The sequence below is a fragment of the Salmo salar genome, chromosome ssa01 (genome assembly GCF_905237065.1).
Source record: "Salmo salar chromosome ssa01, Ssal_v3.1, whole genome shotgun sequence".
Classification (NCBI taxonomy): Eukaryota; Metazoa; Chordata; class Actinopteri; order Salmoniformes; family Salmonidae; genus Salmo; species Salmo salar.
This window is the reverse complement of record NC_059442.1, coordinates 9,477,409-9,496,179: the sequence shown is the minus strand read 5'-3', so window position 1 is coordinate 9,496,179 and position 18,771 is coordinate 9,477,409. Positions and strand designations below refer to the sequence as shown.

At 42.5% G+C, this 18,771-nt stretch overlaps 1 protein-coding gene and 1 long non-coding RNA gene across 3 annotated transcripts; one reads left to right on the top strand and one right to left on the bottom strand.

The window, feature by feature from the left end:
* Positions 1-213: 213 nt before the first annotated feature.
* pomk (protein O-mannose kinase) lies at positions 214-2,383 on the bottom strand (the record flags this gene model as incomplete). The annotated part of the gene is given in 3 exon segments (NM_001165273.1): positions 214-1,032; positions 1,153-1,440; positions 2,280-2,383. Coding segments are annotated over 2 exon segments (1,050 nt in total). The 3' UTR covers positions 214-255.
* Positions 1,757-18,448, top strand: LOC106608302 (uncharacterized). Of its 2 annotated transcripts, none has more exons than XR_001329433.2 (3): positions 1,757-1,899; positions 11,679-11,873; positions 11,980-18,448. It is a non-coding gene; the product is annotated as an uncharacterized lncRNA (long non-coding RNA). The 2 variants fall into 2 exon arrangements; XR_006766101.1 differs by lacking the exons at positions 11,679-11,873; positions 11,980-18,448 and adding exons at positions 5,684-5,770; positions 8,749-10,910 and having other exon boundaries at positions 1,811-1,899.
* Positions 18,449-18,771: the final 323 nt, after the last annotated feature.

Below are 18,771 nucleotides of genomic sequence, written 5' to 3'. Positions count from 1 at the left end.
CCAGCTGTTAATGGGATAAGGGGTGCGTTAGCGCCACCCTGTGTCCTGGAGCACATCATAGGACATTATGGGCTACTTGCAGCAGAGAATGTACAGATTATTTCAACACAAATGCTTCGAAGATAAAAGTGAGCAAATGTATAAAATAAAAAAAGGTAACATCTCAAAGGGTAAATGATAAAACTGTGACAAAAAGTTATTTAATTTTTTATTACACAGTCCAGTTTCTTATCAGTACAAAGGAGAAAAGTGAGATTAAAGCATATCTCTGGAGCCACCAGGACCGGGACTGTCTCTCATCATGGTTGCATAGACTGATCTGTACACGCTCAGGACGTCCATTGCAGAGGGGCGAAGATGAGGGTCTCTTCTCTTACACTCCCCGTTGATCTGAAAGAGGTGGAAATGGACCACGTCACCTCCCGCTACCCTCCCCATCAGGAAACGTGTAACATCTGGAATCTTCCAAATATCTGTTTTTTCATCGTACCCCGGCATAAGCTCATCGGCAAATGGCTGGCTGTCACCGTGGGGCCACAGCTGCTCTGGGGCCACAAATTCCCCTGTGAGCTCCCGGTGGCCACATCTCACTAGCGAGCCCGCAGGGGCCCTGACCTCTGGCAGGGCATCCAGGTCATTGACCACCAGGTGGAAGTCGCTGGTCAGCAGGAACTGTGACAGGGTTTTCACCAGGTCATTCGAGTCACACATGACTCTGGTCCCGGCGGGGCTGGTGTGGAGGTAATGGAGAATGGAGACGTAGTCCAGTGCCAGCCGCAGGCGGGTCTGCCAGGTGTCCCGTACGCGGTGCCTCTCCTGGGCCAGCACGGCGACCAGGTTGAGCAGAGAGCCCAGCGGATGGTACTCTGTGACCAGGGTGTGGTCCTCTGAGCACAGGCCTACCAGCACCACCACGTGGGGCCCTTGGAGGGCCTGGAGCATGGAGAGCCCATGGAGGAAGTCCTCCTGGTAATCCGGGGAGGAGAGCTTGGACAGGGCTACTTTGTGACCCTTCCACTCGGACAGGAAAACCTATGGGAGGGGGAGGAGGACATTGAATAAACACTTCAGGTTTCGTTATGTATTCAGGTTTGCTTATGTCAGATGAAATTGGGCACAGTTTTACATTTTCTCTGTTGTTGTGTGCCTAACCTGCTTAACAGCTCCCTGGCCGATCATCTTCAACTTGCGCACCTCTGTGCGCACTTGTGGACACTCCAGCCAGGGCGAACAGTTCCTCATGTTGGCCATCCTAAAGTGACGGGGCGGACATGCCCCATGAGGAGTCAGGTGGGGGTCGCCGTCGCCACTCTGCTGCAGTGAGTCCAGGTACAAGTAGATCACCACATTGCCCAATAGCAGAGCACCAAGGCACACCAGTACCACTGGAACACCGCGCGAGGTAGTGCTGTTGCTTCTGCCCATGCTGCTGTCCTGAGCCTGTTCACAAAGGAAGAGCAGTTACATAGGCAACTTATAGAAACCCACAGACCTAAAATTGGCTTAGCTACTGTAGCTATGACATTCAGTCTTAAAATCGCAAGCAGTCTCCCTCCCTGGCATTTATGAGTTACAGCAACCTAGCTCTGCAGTGGGCCATGATCTAGAATCCACAATGAGAACAGAAACGAACCTTGATACTTCCAGCACCCTGTGTCTTTGCATCGCTAGCTAACTACATATGAAACCGACGTCAACGTCGGCCACTTTCAGACTGCCCAATACTGAGCTCGAACCAGTGGTTCTCTGCACCGCAACACACGTGACCTCCCTCCTGGTTTACGGCACGTTTTGACCTCCATTACACATGAGCGATTGGACGAAAGTGTCTTCTGTAAGAGGGAGATATGGTCAAGAACATCGACGCTCGGTCATGAAGATGAACACGCATCGCTTGCAGTACGGTTTTGTACCTTATCTTTCATATCAAGGATGAGTGTTACCACACAGACAAAACATCTACATTTTACAGCCTCCTCTGGTGTACATGCATGTGTATTTTGCGTTTGTGAAATTATTTGTATGTGATATGAACATACTAGTAGAGGGATTGATGTTTCGAGAACGGTTGCTACCGCAATTGAGATTCGATTCTCGTTTAGGTGGAGTATTTGGCTTTTTTTTGGCCTGCAGAACCAATTCGCCTTTAAACATAGTAAAGCAGTAACGTTGGGTTCCTTTAGTCCATTATTATTGGGCTACATGCTAGCTAGCTAGCTAGCTAGCTAACGTTAGAAACCGAGTGGGAAGTACAGGTTAGCAGCTAGTAATTTACTTACCCCTTACTTTACATGATGAGAGAAGACACTCTGACCTCGTTTCTTATCTATTTAGGACTTGTTCTTTGTCAACAGTATATTGTTGTCATTCATTTCTCCAACGTTGAACAATTACATCCGGGTAAAACTTCTACTTGAAGTTCAACTTCATAATAAAAGTCCCCTCGTAGCAAATCAAATCACATTTTGTCACATGCGCCGAATACAACAGATTTACACTTTTACCGTGAAATGCTTACTTGCGAGCCTTTCCCCAACATTGCAGAGTTAACAAGTAATACAAGTAGAAAAATAGTAACGCAATATAACAATAACAAAGCTATATATTTTTACATTTTTTATTTATTTAACCTTTCATTAACTAGGCAAGTCAGTTAAGAACAAATTATTATTTACAATGACGGCTATAAACAGAGTACCAGTACCAAGTCCAGTGAGTGTTCACTGTGTATAGTCAGCGTAAGAGGGTCAGAGCAAAAACGAGTCAATGCAAATAGTCAGGTAGCCTTGCAGTTAGAGCGTTGGGTCAGTAACGGAAAGGTCGCTGGTTCAAATACTTGGGTCGACAAGGTGAAAATTCTTTCAATGTGCCCTTGAGCAAGGCACTTAACCCTAATTTGCTCTATGGGTGCTGTACTACTATGGCTGATCCTGTAAAACAAGACATTTCACTTTACCTATCCGGTCTATGTGACAATAACAAAAAAAAAAAGCATATTCTTTTGTCCGGGTAGCCATTTGATTAATTGTTCAGCAGTCTTATGGCTTGGGGGTAGAAGCTGTTCAGGTGCTTTTTGGTCCCAGCCATGGCTCTCCGGGACTGCTTGCCGTGCGGTAGCAGAGTGAACAGTCTATGGCTGGGGTCTTTGAAAGATTTTTGGGCCTTCCTCTTACACCGACTGGTATGGAGGTCGTGGATGTCAGGGAGCTCGGCCCCAGTGATGTACTGGGCTGACCCATTCCACTACAGCCCCTTCGATGTGAATGGGGGCATGCTCGTCCCTCCGTTTCCTGTAGTCCACGATCAGCTCCTTTGTCTTGCTGTCGTTGAGAGAGAGATTGTTATCCTGGCACCACACTGCCAGGTCTCTGACCCCCTCCCTGTAGGCAGTCTCATCGTTGTCGGTGATTAGGCCTTGATTTTTATTTTTTTTAATTTCACCTTTATTTAACCAGGTAGGCTGGTTGAGAACAAGTTCTCATTTACAACTGCGGCCTGACCAAGATAAAGCAAAGCTGTGCGACAAAAACAACAACACAGAGTTACACATAAACAAACGTACAGTCAGTAACACATCACTTGATGATGGTTTGGAGTCATGCGTGTTCACGCAGTCGTGGGTGAACAGGGAGACAGGGGACTAAATACACACCTTTATTAAAAAACAATAAATAAATACAAAAAGTATAATCTCACAGTGTCAATATACATCTCCCTCCCATCCACTTCCCACCCACCCACAGAAATCTACATTCATTCTCACATAGGGATCCATAAGCAAAACACGAAGGCTAAAAGAATCTAACCAAAACAAACAAGACATTCACAAACAAAAACAACACAAAACAAAATGCCCATTATACAGCACTTTGGTCAACATATGGTTTCCAAATGCTGTCAGATATGTCTGCTTTATGCTTGATTTGATAATACATAGTCCAATAGGATGTAGTTAGATAGTTCAGTCCTTAAGTTTGTTATTGAGATTGGATTTGAGGCTATACATGGTTTTTACAGCTATTAGACCTAGATTACAAAACTTTTTCTGATGTTGATCACCAATATTTAAATTTCCCAACAGACATAATCGTGGAAATTGATGGATATACATTCCTAGACATAAGTAAATAATAGCACATACAGTATCTTAAAATGGTATCCACAAATGCTTTTTGCATCTCCAACAGAGATATGATGTTTCTGGGTGCATTACATGCTTTCTGGCAGGAGTGTAGTAAGTCCTATGAATTATCTTAATAGAGATCATAAAAGCTTTGAAACAATACCAGCTAAAGGTAACCTAGACTAATATACAGGCTAATTACAGTGAATTGGATGAAGCTAGCTCTCCAGTAACATCTCATTCTCTCTCTCTCTCTCTCTCTCTCTCTCTCTCTCTCTCTCTCTCTCTCTCTCTCTCTCTCTCTTCAAGGTCATCAAATTCTGGTGTTATATTTTACATGTAGCTTGTAAACTGCTCTGTGTTCATATTTATTTTTACAAAACCGGATGTGTTGCACTTTAGGTTGAGTATAGTGAGCAGAGTTTCAGAAATGTTGGTGTGCGTTTAATTAACTTCAACACTGAGGAATTATAGGAGTTTATATTGGATTATAGGCACATGTTGTGTGAATTCTACGCCTTTGGATCTCAAGCCTAAACCTCCTGCACTCTGCTCATTATTGAAGGTGGACTACTGCCATCTGCTGGGTAAAAATACTGCTGCTTCGTTACGTTACCACTCTTACGTTTATACTGTTATTCACAACCAGTCATATTTCGTATCCATCAAAGCAACATTCGCAATGCAAATTAAGGGCATTTCATTAATTTGGACATTTCCTCAGTACTTGAAGGGTGTCATTTCCATACTACTGCATTGCCAACACTGATCGGGGTGACAGGTAGCCTAGTGGTTAGAGCGTTGGGACAGTAACCAAACGGTTGCTGGATTGCAATCCCCGAGTTGACAAGGTAAAAATCTGTCGTTCTGCCCCTGAACAAGGCAGTTGACGCAGTGTTCCCCGGTAGGCTGTCATTGTAAAATAAGAATTTGTTCTTAACTGACTTGCCTAGTTCAATAAAAAAAAAAATGGTCTGTTGAGTCAATATCTTCTCTTTATCTATCGGTAGATCCAGAGACGTTAGTCAGTAGGTTCCTCTGTTATCCTTGTCCAAATGAAATGTGGTCGAAAATGCCCATGACATTCTGATTCATAATCTAGCTTTATTGTGGCCATGGAATCCTTGTGCCAGCATAGTGCCCACCAAAATTCGAATGACAAACACATACGAGAGCTTTTAAACACAAGCTCTACTTTCAGCATTGTACACTTTTGTAATTACTATGCGGAGCATCCACAACATTTTTGGTCCTGAAGTTGAAAATAGTTCTAAAAATACAACTGAGATTTACTACTAAAAAATACCATTTATACCACATTGGTACACGTTATTGAAATTAGGACAGGGATTGGTGTGTTTTACTCTGAGCCAAAACCAACTGGAAAATGGCCTTTATGCTTTGTTACCCTGTGAAACATCTAATTCAATAGAATTTTTAAAAACACACTTGAAGCCAATGTAAACATTTAATGAAACCAATTTTTAATTAAAGAGCAGTTGAACAAGAGTTAGCAAAGTTTAGGATGAGGGGGATAAAGTCGTTGATGTTGTCTTGCAGCCTGGGATTGGTGACAACATCAAAACAACTTTCCCCAAAGATGATGGATATACTGACAAGATGCATGTCTCTCCTTTCTTTGGATTTGTGAGTACATCTCATTATTGTAATCCTTTTTTGAATATTCGATGAGGGTTGTTAACGTCAACTGCCTGTATTCAATGGAGAGAGATGCTATGCTACTAGCCTCATACCATGAATATGCATAGCCATCCCAAGACAACTCCGATATTAAGTGTTTTTTTTTCATAGTTGCCAGGATGTCACGTGTCCTACTTAAATCAGTAAACTCTTAAGCAACTTAAGCATTAAGCATCCTTTTATTTGATAAGATAAACCTCACGTAGCAAATAAGGCATTAGTTTCTTTGTAGAAGATGGAGCTTTCCCCTGAAGTGTCCTCTTCCACTCTGCTTCCCCTAATGTTATCCTGGAGAGAAAGAGAGAGCATGGGGCAATATTCTAACACACAGGTACAGTTGAAGTCGGAAGTTTACACACACCTTAGCCAAATACATTTAAGCTCAGTTTTTCACAATTCCTGACATTTAATCCTGGTAAAAAAAAATCCCTGTCTAAGCTCAGTTAGGATCACCACTTTATTTTAAGAATGTGAAATGTCAGAATAATAGTAGAGAGAATGATTTATTTCAACTTTTAAATTGTTTAACTTGGGTCAAACATTTCAGGTAGCCTTCCACAAGCTTCCCACAATAAGTTGGGTGAATTCTGGCCCATTCCTCCAGACAGAGCTGGTGTAACTGAGTCATGTTTGTAGGCCTCCTTGCTCGCATACGCTTTTTCAGTTCTGCCCACAAATCTTCTGAGGTCAGGGTTTTGTGATGGCCACTCCAATAACTTGACTTTGTTGTCCTTAAGCCATGTTGCAACAACTTTCCTGACTGATGTCTTGAGATGTTGCTTCAATATATCTAAATACATTTCCTTCCTCATGATGCCATCTATTTTGTGAAGTGCACCAGTCACTCCTGCAGCATAGCACCCCCACAACATGATGCTGCCACCCCCGTGCTTCATGGTTGGATGGTGCAAGCCTCCCCCTTTTTCCTCCAAACATAACGATGGTGATTATGGCCAAGCAGTTCTATTTTTGTTTCATCAGACCAGAGGAAATTTCTCAAAAAAATACGATCTTTGTCCCCATGTGCAGTTGCAAACCGTAGTCTGGCTTTTTTATGGTGGTTTTGGAGCAGTGCCTTCTTCCTTGCTGAGCGGCCTTTCAGGTTATGTCGATATAGGACTCGTTTTACTGTTGCTATAGATACTTTTGTACCTGTTTCCTCCAGCATCTTCACAAGGTCCTTTGCTGTTGTTCTGGGATTGATTACGTTCATCTGTAGGAGACAGAACGCGTCTCCTTCCTGAGCGGTATGACGGCTGCGTGGTCCCATGGTGTTCATACTTGCGTACTATTGTTTGTACAGATGAACGTGGTACCTTCAGGCATTTGGAAATTGCTCCCAAGGATGAACCAGACTTGTGGAGGTCTACAAAAATTTTTCTGAGGTCTTGGCTGATTTCTTTAGATTTTCCCATGATGTCAAGCAAAGAGACACTGAGTTTGAAGGTAGGCCATGAAATACCTCCACAGGTACACCTCCAATTGACTCAAATGATGTAAATTAGCCTATATTAGCCCAGAAGCTTCTAAACCATGACATCATTTTCTGGAATTTTCTGTTTAAAGGCACAGACAACTTGGTGTATGTAAACTTCTGACCCACTGGAATTGTGATACAGTGAATTATAAGTGAAATAATGTCTGTAAACAATTGTTGGAAAAATTACTTGTGTCATGCACAAAGTAGATGTCCTAACCGACATGCCAAAACTATAGTTTGTTAAAACTTCTTATGGGCAGGTGGGACGGTAGTGTCCCACCTGGCCAACATCCGGTGAAATTGCACAGCGCCAAATTCAAAATACAGAAATTGTCAAATTAAACATTCATAAAAATACAAGTGTTATACATCGGCTTAAAGATTATCTTCTTGTTAATTCAGCCGCTGTGTCAGATTTCAAAAAGGCTTTATGGCGAAAGCATACCATGCGATTATCTGAAGACATCGCCCCGCTTAGAAAAGTCAGAAATCGCGATAAAATTAATCACTTACCTTTGATGATCTTCATATGTTGCAGTCACAAGAGTCCCTTTTACACAATACATTTTTGTTTTGTTCGATAAAGTCCCTCTTTATGTCCCAAAAACTCAGTTTTGTTGGCACGTTTTGTTCAGTAATCCACTGGCTCAAAGGCGGTCACGACATGCAGATGAATACATCCTAATAGTACCGGTAAAGTTCATCGAAACATGTCAAACGATGTTTATAATTAATCTTCAGGTTGTCTATTGTGTAAATAATCAATAATATTTCAACCGGACAATAGCGTCTTCAATAGAAAGGAAAAACAACAAACGGCGCGCAATCGGTCACTCGCGCAAACTAGCTCTGGTTCATTCTAGAGTCCACATAGAAAATGGTCTCATTCTTCCTCATTTTTCAGAATACAAGCCTGAAACAATGTCTAAAGACTGTTGACATCTAGTGGAAGCCATAGGAACTGCATTATGGGTCCTAACCATTTAGATACTGTATAGGCATTCAACAGAAAAGTACCCACATCAAAAATATCCCACTTCCTGAATGGATTTTCCTCAGGTTTCCACCTGCCATATCAGTTCTGTTATACTCACAGACATTATTTTAACAGTTTTGCAAACTTTAGAGTGTTTTCTATCCAATACTACCATGCATATGCATATCCTAGCTTCTGGGCCTGAGTTACAGGCAGTTTACATTGGGCACCTCATTCATCCAAAATTCAAAATACTGCCCCCTACCCAAGAGATGTTTTAACAAGAAATTTGTGGAGTGGTTGAAAAACAAGTTTTAATGACTCCAACCTAAGTCCATGTAAACTTCCGACTTCAACTGTAACAAGTAAATAGCCTGATGTGGACACCAATTCAGAGGCAATCTATGTTTTTATTTATTGATTTTATTTAACTAGGCAAGTCAGATAAGAACAAATTCTTATTTACAGTGACGGCCTACACAGGCCAAACCCGGACGACACTGGGCCAATTGTTCGGCGCCCTATGGGACTCCCAATCACGGCCGGTTGTGATACAGCCTGGATTTGCACTAGGGTGTCTGACGGCTCAAGCACTGAGATGCAGCTCCTTAGACCGCTGCGCCACTCGGGAGCCCCATATGTGAAAGTGTCTAGGAGTCATCTACAGGTAATACCACGCAACATGAGAAAGAGACACCTTGAGAGCATCATGTCAAACCGGAATAGTAGAGAAGGGTCTTCCCTTGCAAGACAGGAAAGGAGAGGAGGGTCTTAGCTGAGGTCCAAGCATTCTGATATGTTCTGTCCAGTTGTCCGTCAAACAGGCCTGCAGGGCCATCAACCCGCCAACATTCTATCTGAGTGAGGGAACTGTGAGGATGGCCGAGAGAGAGAGATCAATAATCACTGTTGAGCATTCCATTTAAAAATTGTCTAATGCTGTTCTAGAGTCAGATTGTATGGTACAGCAGGGTTAGACAGATATGAAAACTTAGTCATAGGGCCAGGCTTTATAGTGCTTAATATTAGCAGCTGAGAAATAAATATAGTAGCAGCTGGGATCCTCCTCTTTTTAGCAGCAACCATCAGAACTCTACTTTCACACGGGATTGCATATATAAACGGCTGGGCTTATAAAAAACCTTATTTCACACTGTTATGGGAAAAATCAGCCAGAATCAGGAAGAACTGTTAAGAGATATAGTTCTTTATTACAAGCTGCAGAAACGGAGACCCACTCCAGACACAGATAGAGTAGGACTCAATAAAACCTTTGTTCACACACCATAGTTATGGGAAGTGTCTATTTTTTTTTTTTTTTTTACCTTTATTTAACTAGGCAGGTCAGTTAAGAACAAATTATTATTTTCAATGACGGCCTAGGGAACTGCCTTGTTCAGTTAACTGCCTTGTTCTCTATATCTTTTGCAGAAACTGTTTGTGTTTGTTCCCACAGCACCAGCTCTCAGTCAAATGCACATTATTCTGGGCGTTCTGCCAATTGCCTGATTCTGTCACAAACCCTCCCTACATCCTGTTATCTCATGGCTCCTCTGATACAAGTTATGCAAAGCTGGTTACCCTCAAGTTACCAAACACTGGCATTTTACTATTCATCTACAGTTCCTCCATTGTTCACATAAAGAATTAACAGAGCATGAATATATTATTTAACATAAGCATATATGCATAAATATAGGATTCAACATAAGCATTAAGCATATATTAAATATAAACAACACCCATGCATCAACCACTATTTGAGGAGCATGCAGACACATGCTGAACAACAGATGATACTCTGCCCAAACTCTACATGCAATGGGCTCTCCAACCCTGTTCCTGCAGCTACCCAGTACTTCATTCGGGAAACCAAATTAAATCTGTTCGGGAACATCGATAGTAACATGTTTTCACAACCCAACATATTTAATTTAACTGTTGACAGCCCCTCTCTTTACGTGCTCAAGAAAGGCATGAAAGAGAGAGAGGAGGAGATGGAAACGCATGGTGGTGAGATGTTCTGTAGCTAAAGATTTTAGTAGATGGAGCTATACACCATTAAAGCTGCAATATGAAACTTTTTGGGTGACCGACCAAATTCACATAGAAATGCGTGTTATAGAGTTGTCATTCTCATTAAAAGCAAGTCTAATAAGCGGTAGATCTGTTCTATGTGCAGTATTTCTATGCATCTATTAAGTTTTGTTTTTGCCTCTTTTACTTTTGGTTTTGTACACCAGCTTCAAACAGCTGAAAATACAATATTTTTGGTAATTGAAAATATATTTCACAGCGGTTTAGATGGTACAATGTTTCTCTACACTACACATTGCTTGTTTTGTCACATAAACCAAAATTAGGCAAATAATTTGAATTTTAGCAACCAGGAAATGGTGGCGCGATTTCTGCATAGTGCATCTTTAACATAATAGTACATAACTCTGTTAGCAGTTGATGTTACTCTTCAATAACACAGACCCCAAAGCAAATCAGGGGGAGAAAAATAGTTTTATTCAAAGAGGACTCTTAATGATCGGCCCCTTTATTTCAATTGTCGCCTGAAATGACATACCCAAATCTAACTGCCTGTAGCTCAGGCCCTGAAGCAAGGATATGCATTTTCTTGGTACCATTTGAAAGGAAACACTTTGAAGTTTGTGGAAATGTGAAAGGAATGTAGGAGAATATAAAACATCGGATCTGGTAAAAGATAATACAAAGAAAAAAAACTATTTTTTTTGTACCATCATCTTTGAAATGCAAGAGAAAGGCCATCATGTATTATTCCAGCCTAGGTGCAATTTAGATATTGGCCACTAGATGGCATCAGTGCATTTGCAAAGTTTTAGTCTGATCCAATGAACCATTGCATTTCTGTTCAAAATTCTGTATCAAGACTGCCCAAATGTGCCTAATTTGTTTATTAATAACTTTTCATGTTCAAAACGGTGCACTCTCCTCAAACAATAGCATGGTATTATTTCACTGTAATAGTTACTGTAAATTGGACAGTGCAGTTAGATTAACAAGAATTTAAGCTTTCTGCCAATATCAGATATGTCTATGTCCTGTGAAATGTTCTTGTTACTTACAACCTCATGCTAATCGCATTAGCCTACTTTAGCTCAACCGTCCCGCAGGGGACCCACCAAGCATTTCGCTACACTCGCATTAACATCTGCTAACCATGTGTATGTGACCAATAAAATTTGATTTGATTTGAAAAAGTCCCCCCTTATTGTTCATGGATGTATGAAAATTCCTTAAGCTGTTCTTCACAGGCTGAAATAAACATAGGACAATCAAGAGCAGAGGGGTGTGGTCAGCAAAGTAACCAAACCAACACTGTGGGTGAGCAGCCTGGTCGTAACAGAAAATAAAAATGTCTCTTTTAGGGTGTGTTTGGATCCTAAGGACCTGAACAAGGCCATACAGCGGCAAAACTTCTCCATACCCACCTCAGAGGATGTGCAATGCAAACTAGCAGGCAAGAAGATCTTCACTATCCTAGATGAGAAGGATGGGTATTGGGAAATCAAGCTGGATGAGGAATCCACCGACGTCTGCACATTCAATACACCATGGGGGAGGTACCGGTTTAATCGCTAAACATTTTGGCATTAAATGCTCCAGTGAGGTTTCAGCAGATCAACTCAGAGAGTTTTGGTGAAATTGATGGTTTCTATGTAATTGCAGCATCCACCAAAGAAGAGCATGACCGCATCCTGAAGCAGGTAATGGACAGATACATCCGTCTGAATGTGAAGTTCAATGCTGACAATATGCAGTACATGGTGAGTGAAGTGAAGTACGTTAGGGCACATCGTCAGTGCTGACGGGGTTAAAGCAGACAACTCCAAGGTGACAGCAATCACACAGATGCCTCCACCAGGAGACAGGGTTCTACAGAGGCTACTGGGCATGATACGTGTCCTAACCCAGTATACCCCAGATGTTTCCTAACCCAGTATATCCCAGATGTTTCCTAACCCAGTATATCCCTGACGTGTCCTAACCCAGCATATCCCAGACGAAGCCACACTCACTGCACCAATCAGAATGCTCCTCAGGAAGTACATGGCATGGTAGTGGCACCCAGAACAACAAGAAGCACTGGATAGAGTGGGGAAAAAAGCCATATCCACTGTGCCGATGCCGAAATCTTCAATCCACAGGAAGAGATTGAAATGCAAGCTGATGCATCCAAAGATGGACTGGTAAACGGTCTATAGATGGACTGGTAAACGGTCTATAGATGGACTGGTAAACGGTCTATAGGTGGACTGGTAAACGGTCTATAGGTGGACTGGTAAACGGTCTATAGATGGACTGGTAAACGGTCTATAGATGGACTGGTAAACGGTCTATAGATGGACTGGTAAACGGTCTATAGATGGACTGGTAAACGGTCTATAGATGGACTGGTAAACGGTCTATAGATGGACTGGTAAACGGTCTATAGATGGACTGGTAAACGGTCTATAGATGGACTGGTAAACGTCCTATAGATGGACTGGTAAACGGTCTATAGATGGACTGGTAAACGGTCTATAGATGGACTGGTAAACGGTCTATAGATGGACTGGTAAACGGTCTATAGATGGACTAGTAAACGGTCTATAGATGGACTGGTAAACGGTCTATAGATGGACTGGTAAACGGTCTATAGATGGACTGGTAAACGGTCTATAGATGGACTGGTAAACGGTCTATAGATGGACTGGTAAACGGTCTATAGATGGACTGGTAAACGGTCTATAGATGGACTGGTAAACGGTCTATAGATGGACTGGTAAACGGTCTATAGATGGACTGGTAAACGGTCTATAGATGGACTAGTAAACGTCCTATAGATGGACTAGTAAACGGTCTATAGATGGACTGGTAAACGGTCTATAGATGGACTGGTAAACGGTCTATAGATGGACTAGTAAACGGTCTATAGATGGACTAGTAAACGTCCTATAGATGGACTGGTAAACGGTCTATAGGTGGACTGGTAAACGGTCTATAGGTGGACTGGTAAACGGTCTATAGGTGGACTGGTAAACGTCCTATAGGTGGACTGGTAAACGTCCTATAGATGGACTGGTAAACGGTCTATAGATGGACTGGTAAACGGTCTATAGATGGACTAGTAAACGGTCTATAGATGGACTGGTAAACGGTCTATAGATGGACTGGTAAACGGTCTATAGATGGACTGGTAAACGGTCTATAGATGGACTGGTAAACGGTCTATAGATGGACTGGTAAACGGTCTATAGATGGACTGGTAAACGGTCTATAGATGGACTGGTAAACGGTCTATAGATGGACTGGTAAACGGTCTATAGATGGACTAGTAAACGGTCTATAGATGGACTAGTAAACGGTCTATAGATGGACTGGTAAACGGTCTATAGATGGACTGGTAAACGGTCTATAGATGGACTGGTAAACGGTCTATAGATGGACTGGTAAATGGTCTATAGGTGGACTGGTAAACGGTCTATAGATGGACTAGTAAACGGTCTATAGGTGGACTAGTAAACGGTCTATAGGTGGACTAGTAAACGGTCTATAGGTGGACTGGTAAACGGTCTATAGATGGACTGGTAAATGGTCTATAGGTGGACTGGTAAACGGTCTATAGATGGACTAGTAAACGGTCTATAGATGGACTGGTAAACGGTCTATAGATGGACTGGTAAACGGTCTATAGATGGACTAGTAAACGGTCTATAGATGGACTGGTAAACGGTCTATAGATGGACTGGTAAACGGTCTATAGATGGACTGGTAAACGGTCTATAGCCTTTGGATCTAGAGCTCTTTCTGGGGCAGAACAAAACTATGCCCAAATAGAAAAATAAGTCCTGGCAATAGAGATCGGACTAGAGGTTTCACCAGTATGTCTATGGTTTCCAGGTCTGAGTTCAATCCGACCACAAACCACTTGAGGCTATAATCACCAAGCCCATTGAAAAGGCGCCTGCACGTCTTCAAAGGATGCTGCTGCAAAGACAGAAATAATACATTCATATCGTCTACACCCCAGGTAAAGACATGTTAATAGCAGACACGCTATCCAGGCCTGTAGCCTAGACTGCCAGACATGGTGTGACCTCCGTGATGAGAAAGTAAGTTATGCCGTTTCCACACATCTTCCACTGGAGGGCGCTGTTATGCAACAGCTGAGAGCAGCCACAGACAGCGAGATACAGCTGCTGAGGAACCTGCACAGAGATGGATGGCTAGACAGGAAAAGTGCACCAATCAAAGCACAGACCTACTGGCATATCAGAGACTTTCTTTACATTGAAGATGGACTACTCATGGTAAACAAATGCGTTATCATTCCCAGAGACTTTAGAGCTGAGGTACTTAAAAGGGCTCCACACTGCACATCAGGACATTCAACGCTTGTTTAGAGAATGCAAGAGCTCTCAATGATGGCCTCAATGATGATGTATGCATGATGTTCAAGTCGTGCACTTCTTGTCAAAAATAACTTCCCAGCAACCAAAAGGAGGCTGTCGGACAAGACATCAGGTACTGTCATAGCAAAGTGGAATGAGGTGTTTGCTAGACATGGTATTGCAGACCATGTACACTTTGCAAGTGCTGAGATGGCTCAGTTTGCAAAAGAGTGGGATTTGAAAATCACAAATTCAAGTACAGGGCTTTCCCAGTCAAACGGAATGTCTGAGAAGACTATTCCGTTAGTGAAAAACATGCTGAGATCCACAGCACAAACAGGTGTTGACCCTCACATAGCTCTCCTGAACCTAAGAAATACACCTGTCCAGTGCTCCCCTGCTCAGCTACCCATGGGACGTGTCCTACGCTCCATCCTATCTGCAACTAAAGCAGCCCTTTAGCCAGTGACTCCCAAAAATGTCCAGCATGGCCTGAAACACAGACAGCCACAGCAGAAGACATGTTTCTACAAAATGGCATCACCACTTCCTTCATTCTGGGAGAGAGAGTGTGCATGGAGAGGGCAATAGGATGGCAGCCATCAACAGTGAGAATCAGAGATGAACTGAGATCATATGAAATCCAATCAAATTTGATTTGTCACATGCACATGTTTAGCAGATGTTATTGCGGGTGTAGTGAAATGCTTGTGTTTCTAGCTCCAACAGTGCAGTAATATCTAACAATTCACAACAATACGCACAATAAACACAGGCAGTGGCTCGGGTGGTTGTTGTCCTTGATCTTTTTGGCCTTCCTGTGACAACGGGTGCTGTAGGTGTCCTGGAAGGCAGGTAGTTTGCCCCTGGTGACGTGTTGGGCAGACCGCACCACTCTCTGCAGAGCACTGCAGTTGCAGGCGGTGCAGTTGCTGTTGATGTCATCACACCAGTCGGAGCTCGCTACCGCAGAAACAGAAAGCATCTCAGACCTGACAGAACAGCCAGGAACAGAGACAAGAGGAAGTCACAATCACTGACTCTGATTCAGACCGAGAGGTCGAAGAGGAGAAACAAAGAGATAGAACACAGACAAAACATGACAAATGACAGAGCACCAGAACCCTCTGGAGAAAGAGGAGGAGAAACATAAGAAGTATCGCAAGAGCATTTCCAATAATCCTTTTGAGGAATAGCAACTTTGCTTAACTTTCTTCTTAAATCTGTAGTTAAGGAAAAAATTGCAGTTAAGAAGAAATTTCTTCTTAAGAAGGTTTTGTGAATCTGGGCCCAGGACCCTCTGTCATAGAGACTCAAACCAGTCAGAGCACTAGAACCCTCTGTCATAGAGACTCAAACCAGTCAGAGCACTAGAACCCTCTGTCAAAGAGACTCAAACCAGTCAGAGCACCAGAACCCTTTGTCATAAACACTCAAACCAGTCAGAGCACTAGAACCCTCTATCATAGAGACTCACACCAGTCAGATCACCAGAACCCTCTATCATAGAGACTCAAACCTGTCAGAGCACTAGAACCCTCTATCATAGAGACTCACACCAGTCAGAGCACTGGAACCCTCTATCATAGAGACTCACACCAGTCAGATCACCAGAACCCTCTATCATAGAGACTCAAACCTGTCAGAGCACCAGAACCCTCTATCATAGAGACTCACACCAGTCAGAGCACTAGAACCCTCTATCATAGAGACTCACACCAGTCAGAGCACTGGAACCCTCTATCATAGAGACTCACACCAGTCAGATCACCAGAACCCTCTATCATAGAGACTCAAACCAGTCATAGCACCAGAACCCTTTGTCATAGAGACTCAAACCTGTCAGAGCACTAGAACCCTCTATCATAGAGACTCAAACCAGTCAGATCACCAGAACCCTCTATCATAGAGACTCAAACCTGTCAGAGCACCAGAACCCTCTATCATAGAGACTCAAACCAGTCAGATCACCAGAACCCTCTGTCATAGAGACTCAAACCTGTCAGAGCACCAGAACCCTCTATCATAGAGACTCAAACCAGTCAGATCACCAGAACCCTTTGTCATAGAGACTCAAACCTGTCAGAGCACCAGAACCCTCTATCATAGAGACTCACACCAGTCAGATCACCAGAACCCTCTGTCATAGAGACTCAAACCTGTCAGAGCACCAGAACCCTCTATCATAGAGACTCAAACCAGTCAGATCACCAGAGCAGCCAGGTGTACTAAACTACCAGCGAGGCTACAGGACTATAGTGTTTCTTGACTAGCAGCATTCATTCTCGCTGTTGATAATTGTAACTTCTAATAGTAACTATCAACTAGTGGATTGGGAGAAAGTGGGGTGATTGCTATCTAAGAGCCAACATATTTTTTTGTAGCATTGCTGACTGCCAGATTCAAGGAGCAATCATCGTTAACATAGCAGATGCAACACATTGAATATTTACATTCATGCTGTCACGCCCTGACCTGAGAGAGCTGTTATTCTCTGTTTAGTTAGGTCATGGTGTGATATGGGGTGGGCATTCTATATATTTTATTTCTATGTTTTGGACAGGTATGGTTTCCAATCAGAGGCAGCTGTCTATTGTTGTCTCTGATTGGGAACCATACTTAGGCAGCCCTTTTCCCCTCCTTGAGTTGTGGGATCTTGTTTTTGTGCAGCTGCCTTTGAGCAGCCCCAGAGCGTCACGGTTCTTTCTGTTTTACCTGTTTTTTGTTTTGTTCGGTTTTCCTTCAATAAAGTATGTGGAATTACGGGTATGCTGCGCCTTGGCTTATTTACGACAGGGAGTTCGAGGACAGTGATCGTGACACATGCATTTCTAAATGAATGTACATTTTGTCCCAGAAGCATTTAACTGCAGGGCACTCCCACATCATTTATGTAATCAAAACAAGCACATAAAGGCTTCATAATTCATAAAGGTCATGGTAACTGACTGATATTATATCATAGAACAAAACGTATCAAATCTCTTAAGCCTGTGTTAATGACGGACCTTATTTTAAGGGTTCATCCCAACCCCATTCTTTCCCCCATAGGAATGGCTGAACAAACCTAAGGTAACTCATTTCCGGCTTTTAGGATTGCAAGCTGGCTAGCTCTATGATCCTCTAAGTTAGCGCAAGCTGCCTCACGGACTAATGATAAAGAACGCAAATTACAGGCTACCTTTCAACAGGTTGCATGTGGTATATTGTAGTCAATTGAGCCCTTAACAAACATCCTGTTGTTTTGAAACCAGCAGACAAACATTATTGTGTTTTGTGTGTGTGTGAGACAAGATCTCAGGCTGTAATACAACAAAATGTGAAAAAAATTTAAAGAGTTGTGAATACTTACTGAAGGCAAATTCGTTCAGCGTGGGGGAAAAACATTTACATACAAAGTTTCAAGTCTTTAGGTCAAACGGAGTGACGGATATGAGGGTTTAAGTGAGATTGCTTATCACAGCGCCACCTATAGGCCAATCGGTGCTATTCTTTTAGACCAAGTTGCTCATGGCCTTTAGTTTTTGTGTGCCAAATTAGAAAAAAGGTTACCAATCTATATTTGAGTAGGTTTATCCCCTAATTACATTAAATACATTTTGAAAAATAAGAATAGAAAAGTACTTTGTGTGTGCTTATTATCTTCTCCTAAAGTATTTCTGGTTGTGAAATAAGTTATAGTAGTAGCAGTAGTGACTGCAGTAGTAACAGTAGAAGTAGAAGTGGTGATTGGTGGTGGTGGTGGTGGTGTTAGTTGTGGTGGTAGTAGTAGTAATAGAAGCAGTAAGAGTAGTAGTAGTGGTAGTAGTAGTAGTAGTGGTGGTGGTGGTAGTAGTAGTAGTAGTAGTAGTGGTAGTGGAAGTAGTAGTGGTGGTGGTAGTAGCAGTAATAGTAATGGTAGTAGTGGTAGTGGTATTAGTAGAAGTGGTGGTAGTAGTAGTGGTAGTAGTAGTGATAGTGATAGTAGTGGTGGTAGTGGCAGTAGTTTTAGTAGAAGTGGTGGTAGTAGTAGTAGTAGTGGTAGTATTAGTGGTAGTAGTGATAGTGATAGTGGTGGTAGTAGTAGTAGTAGTAGTAGTAGTAGTAG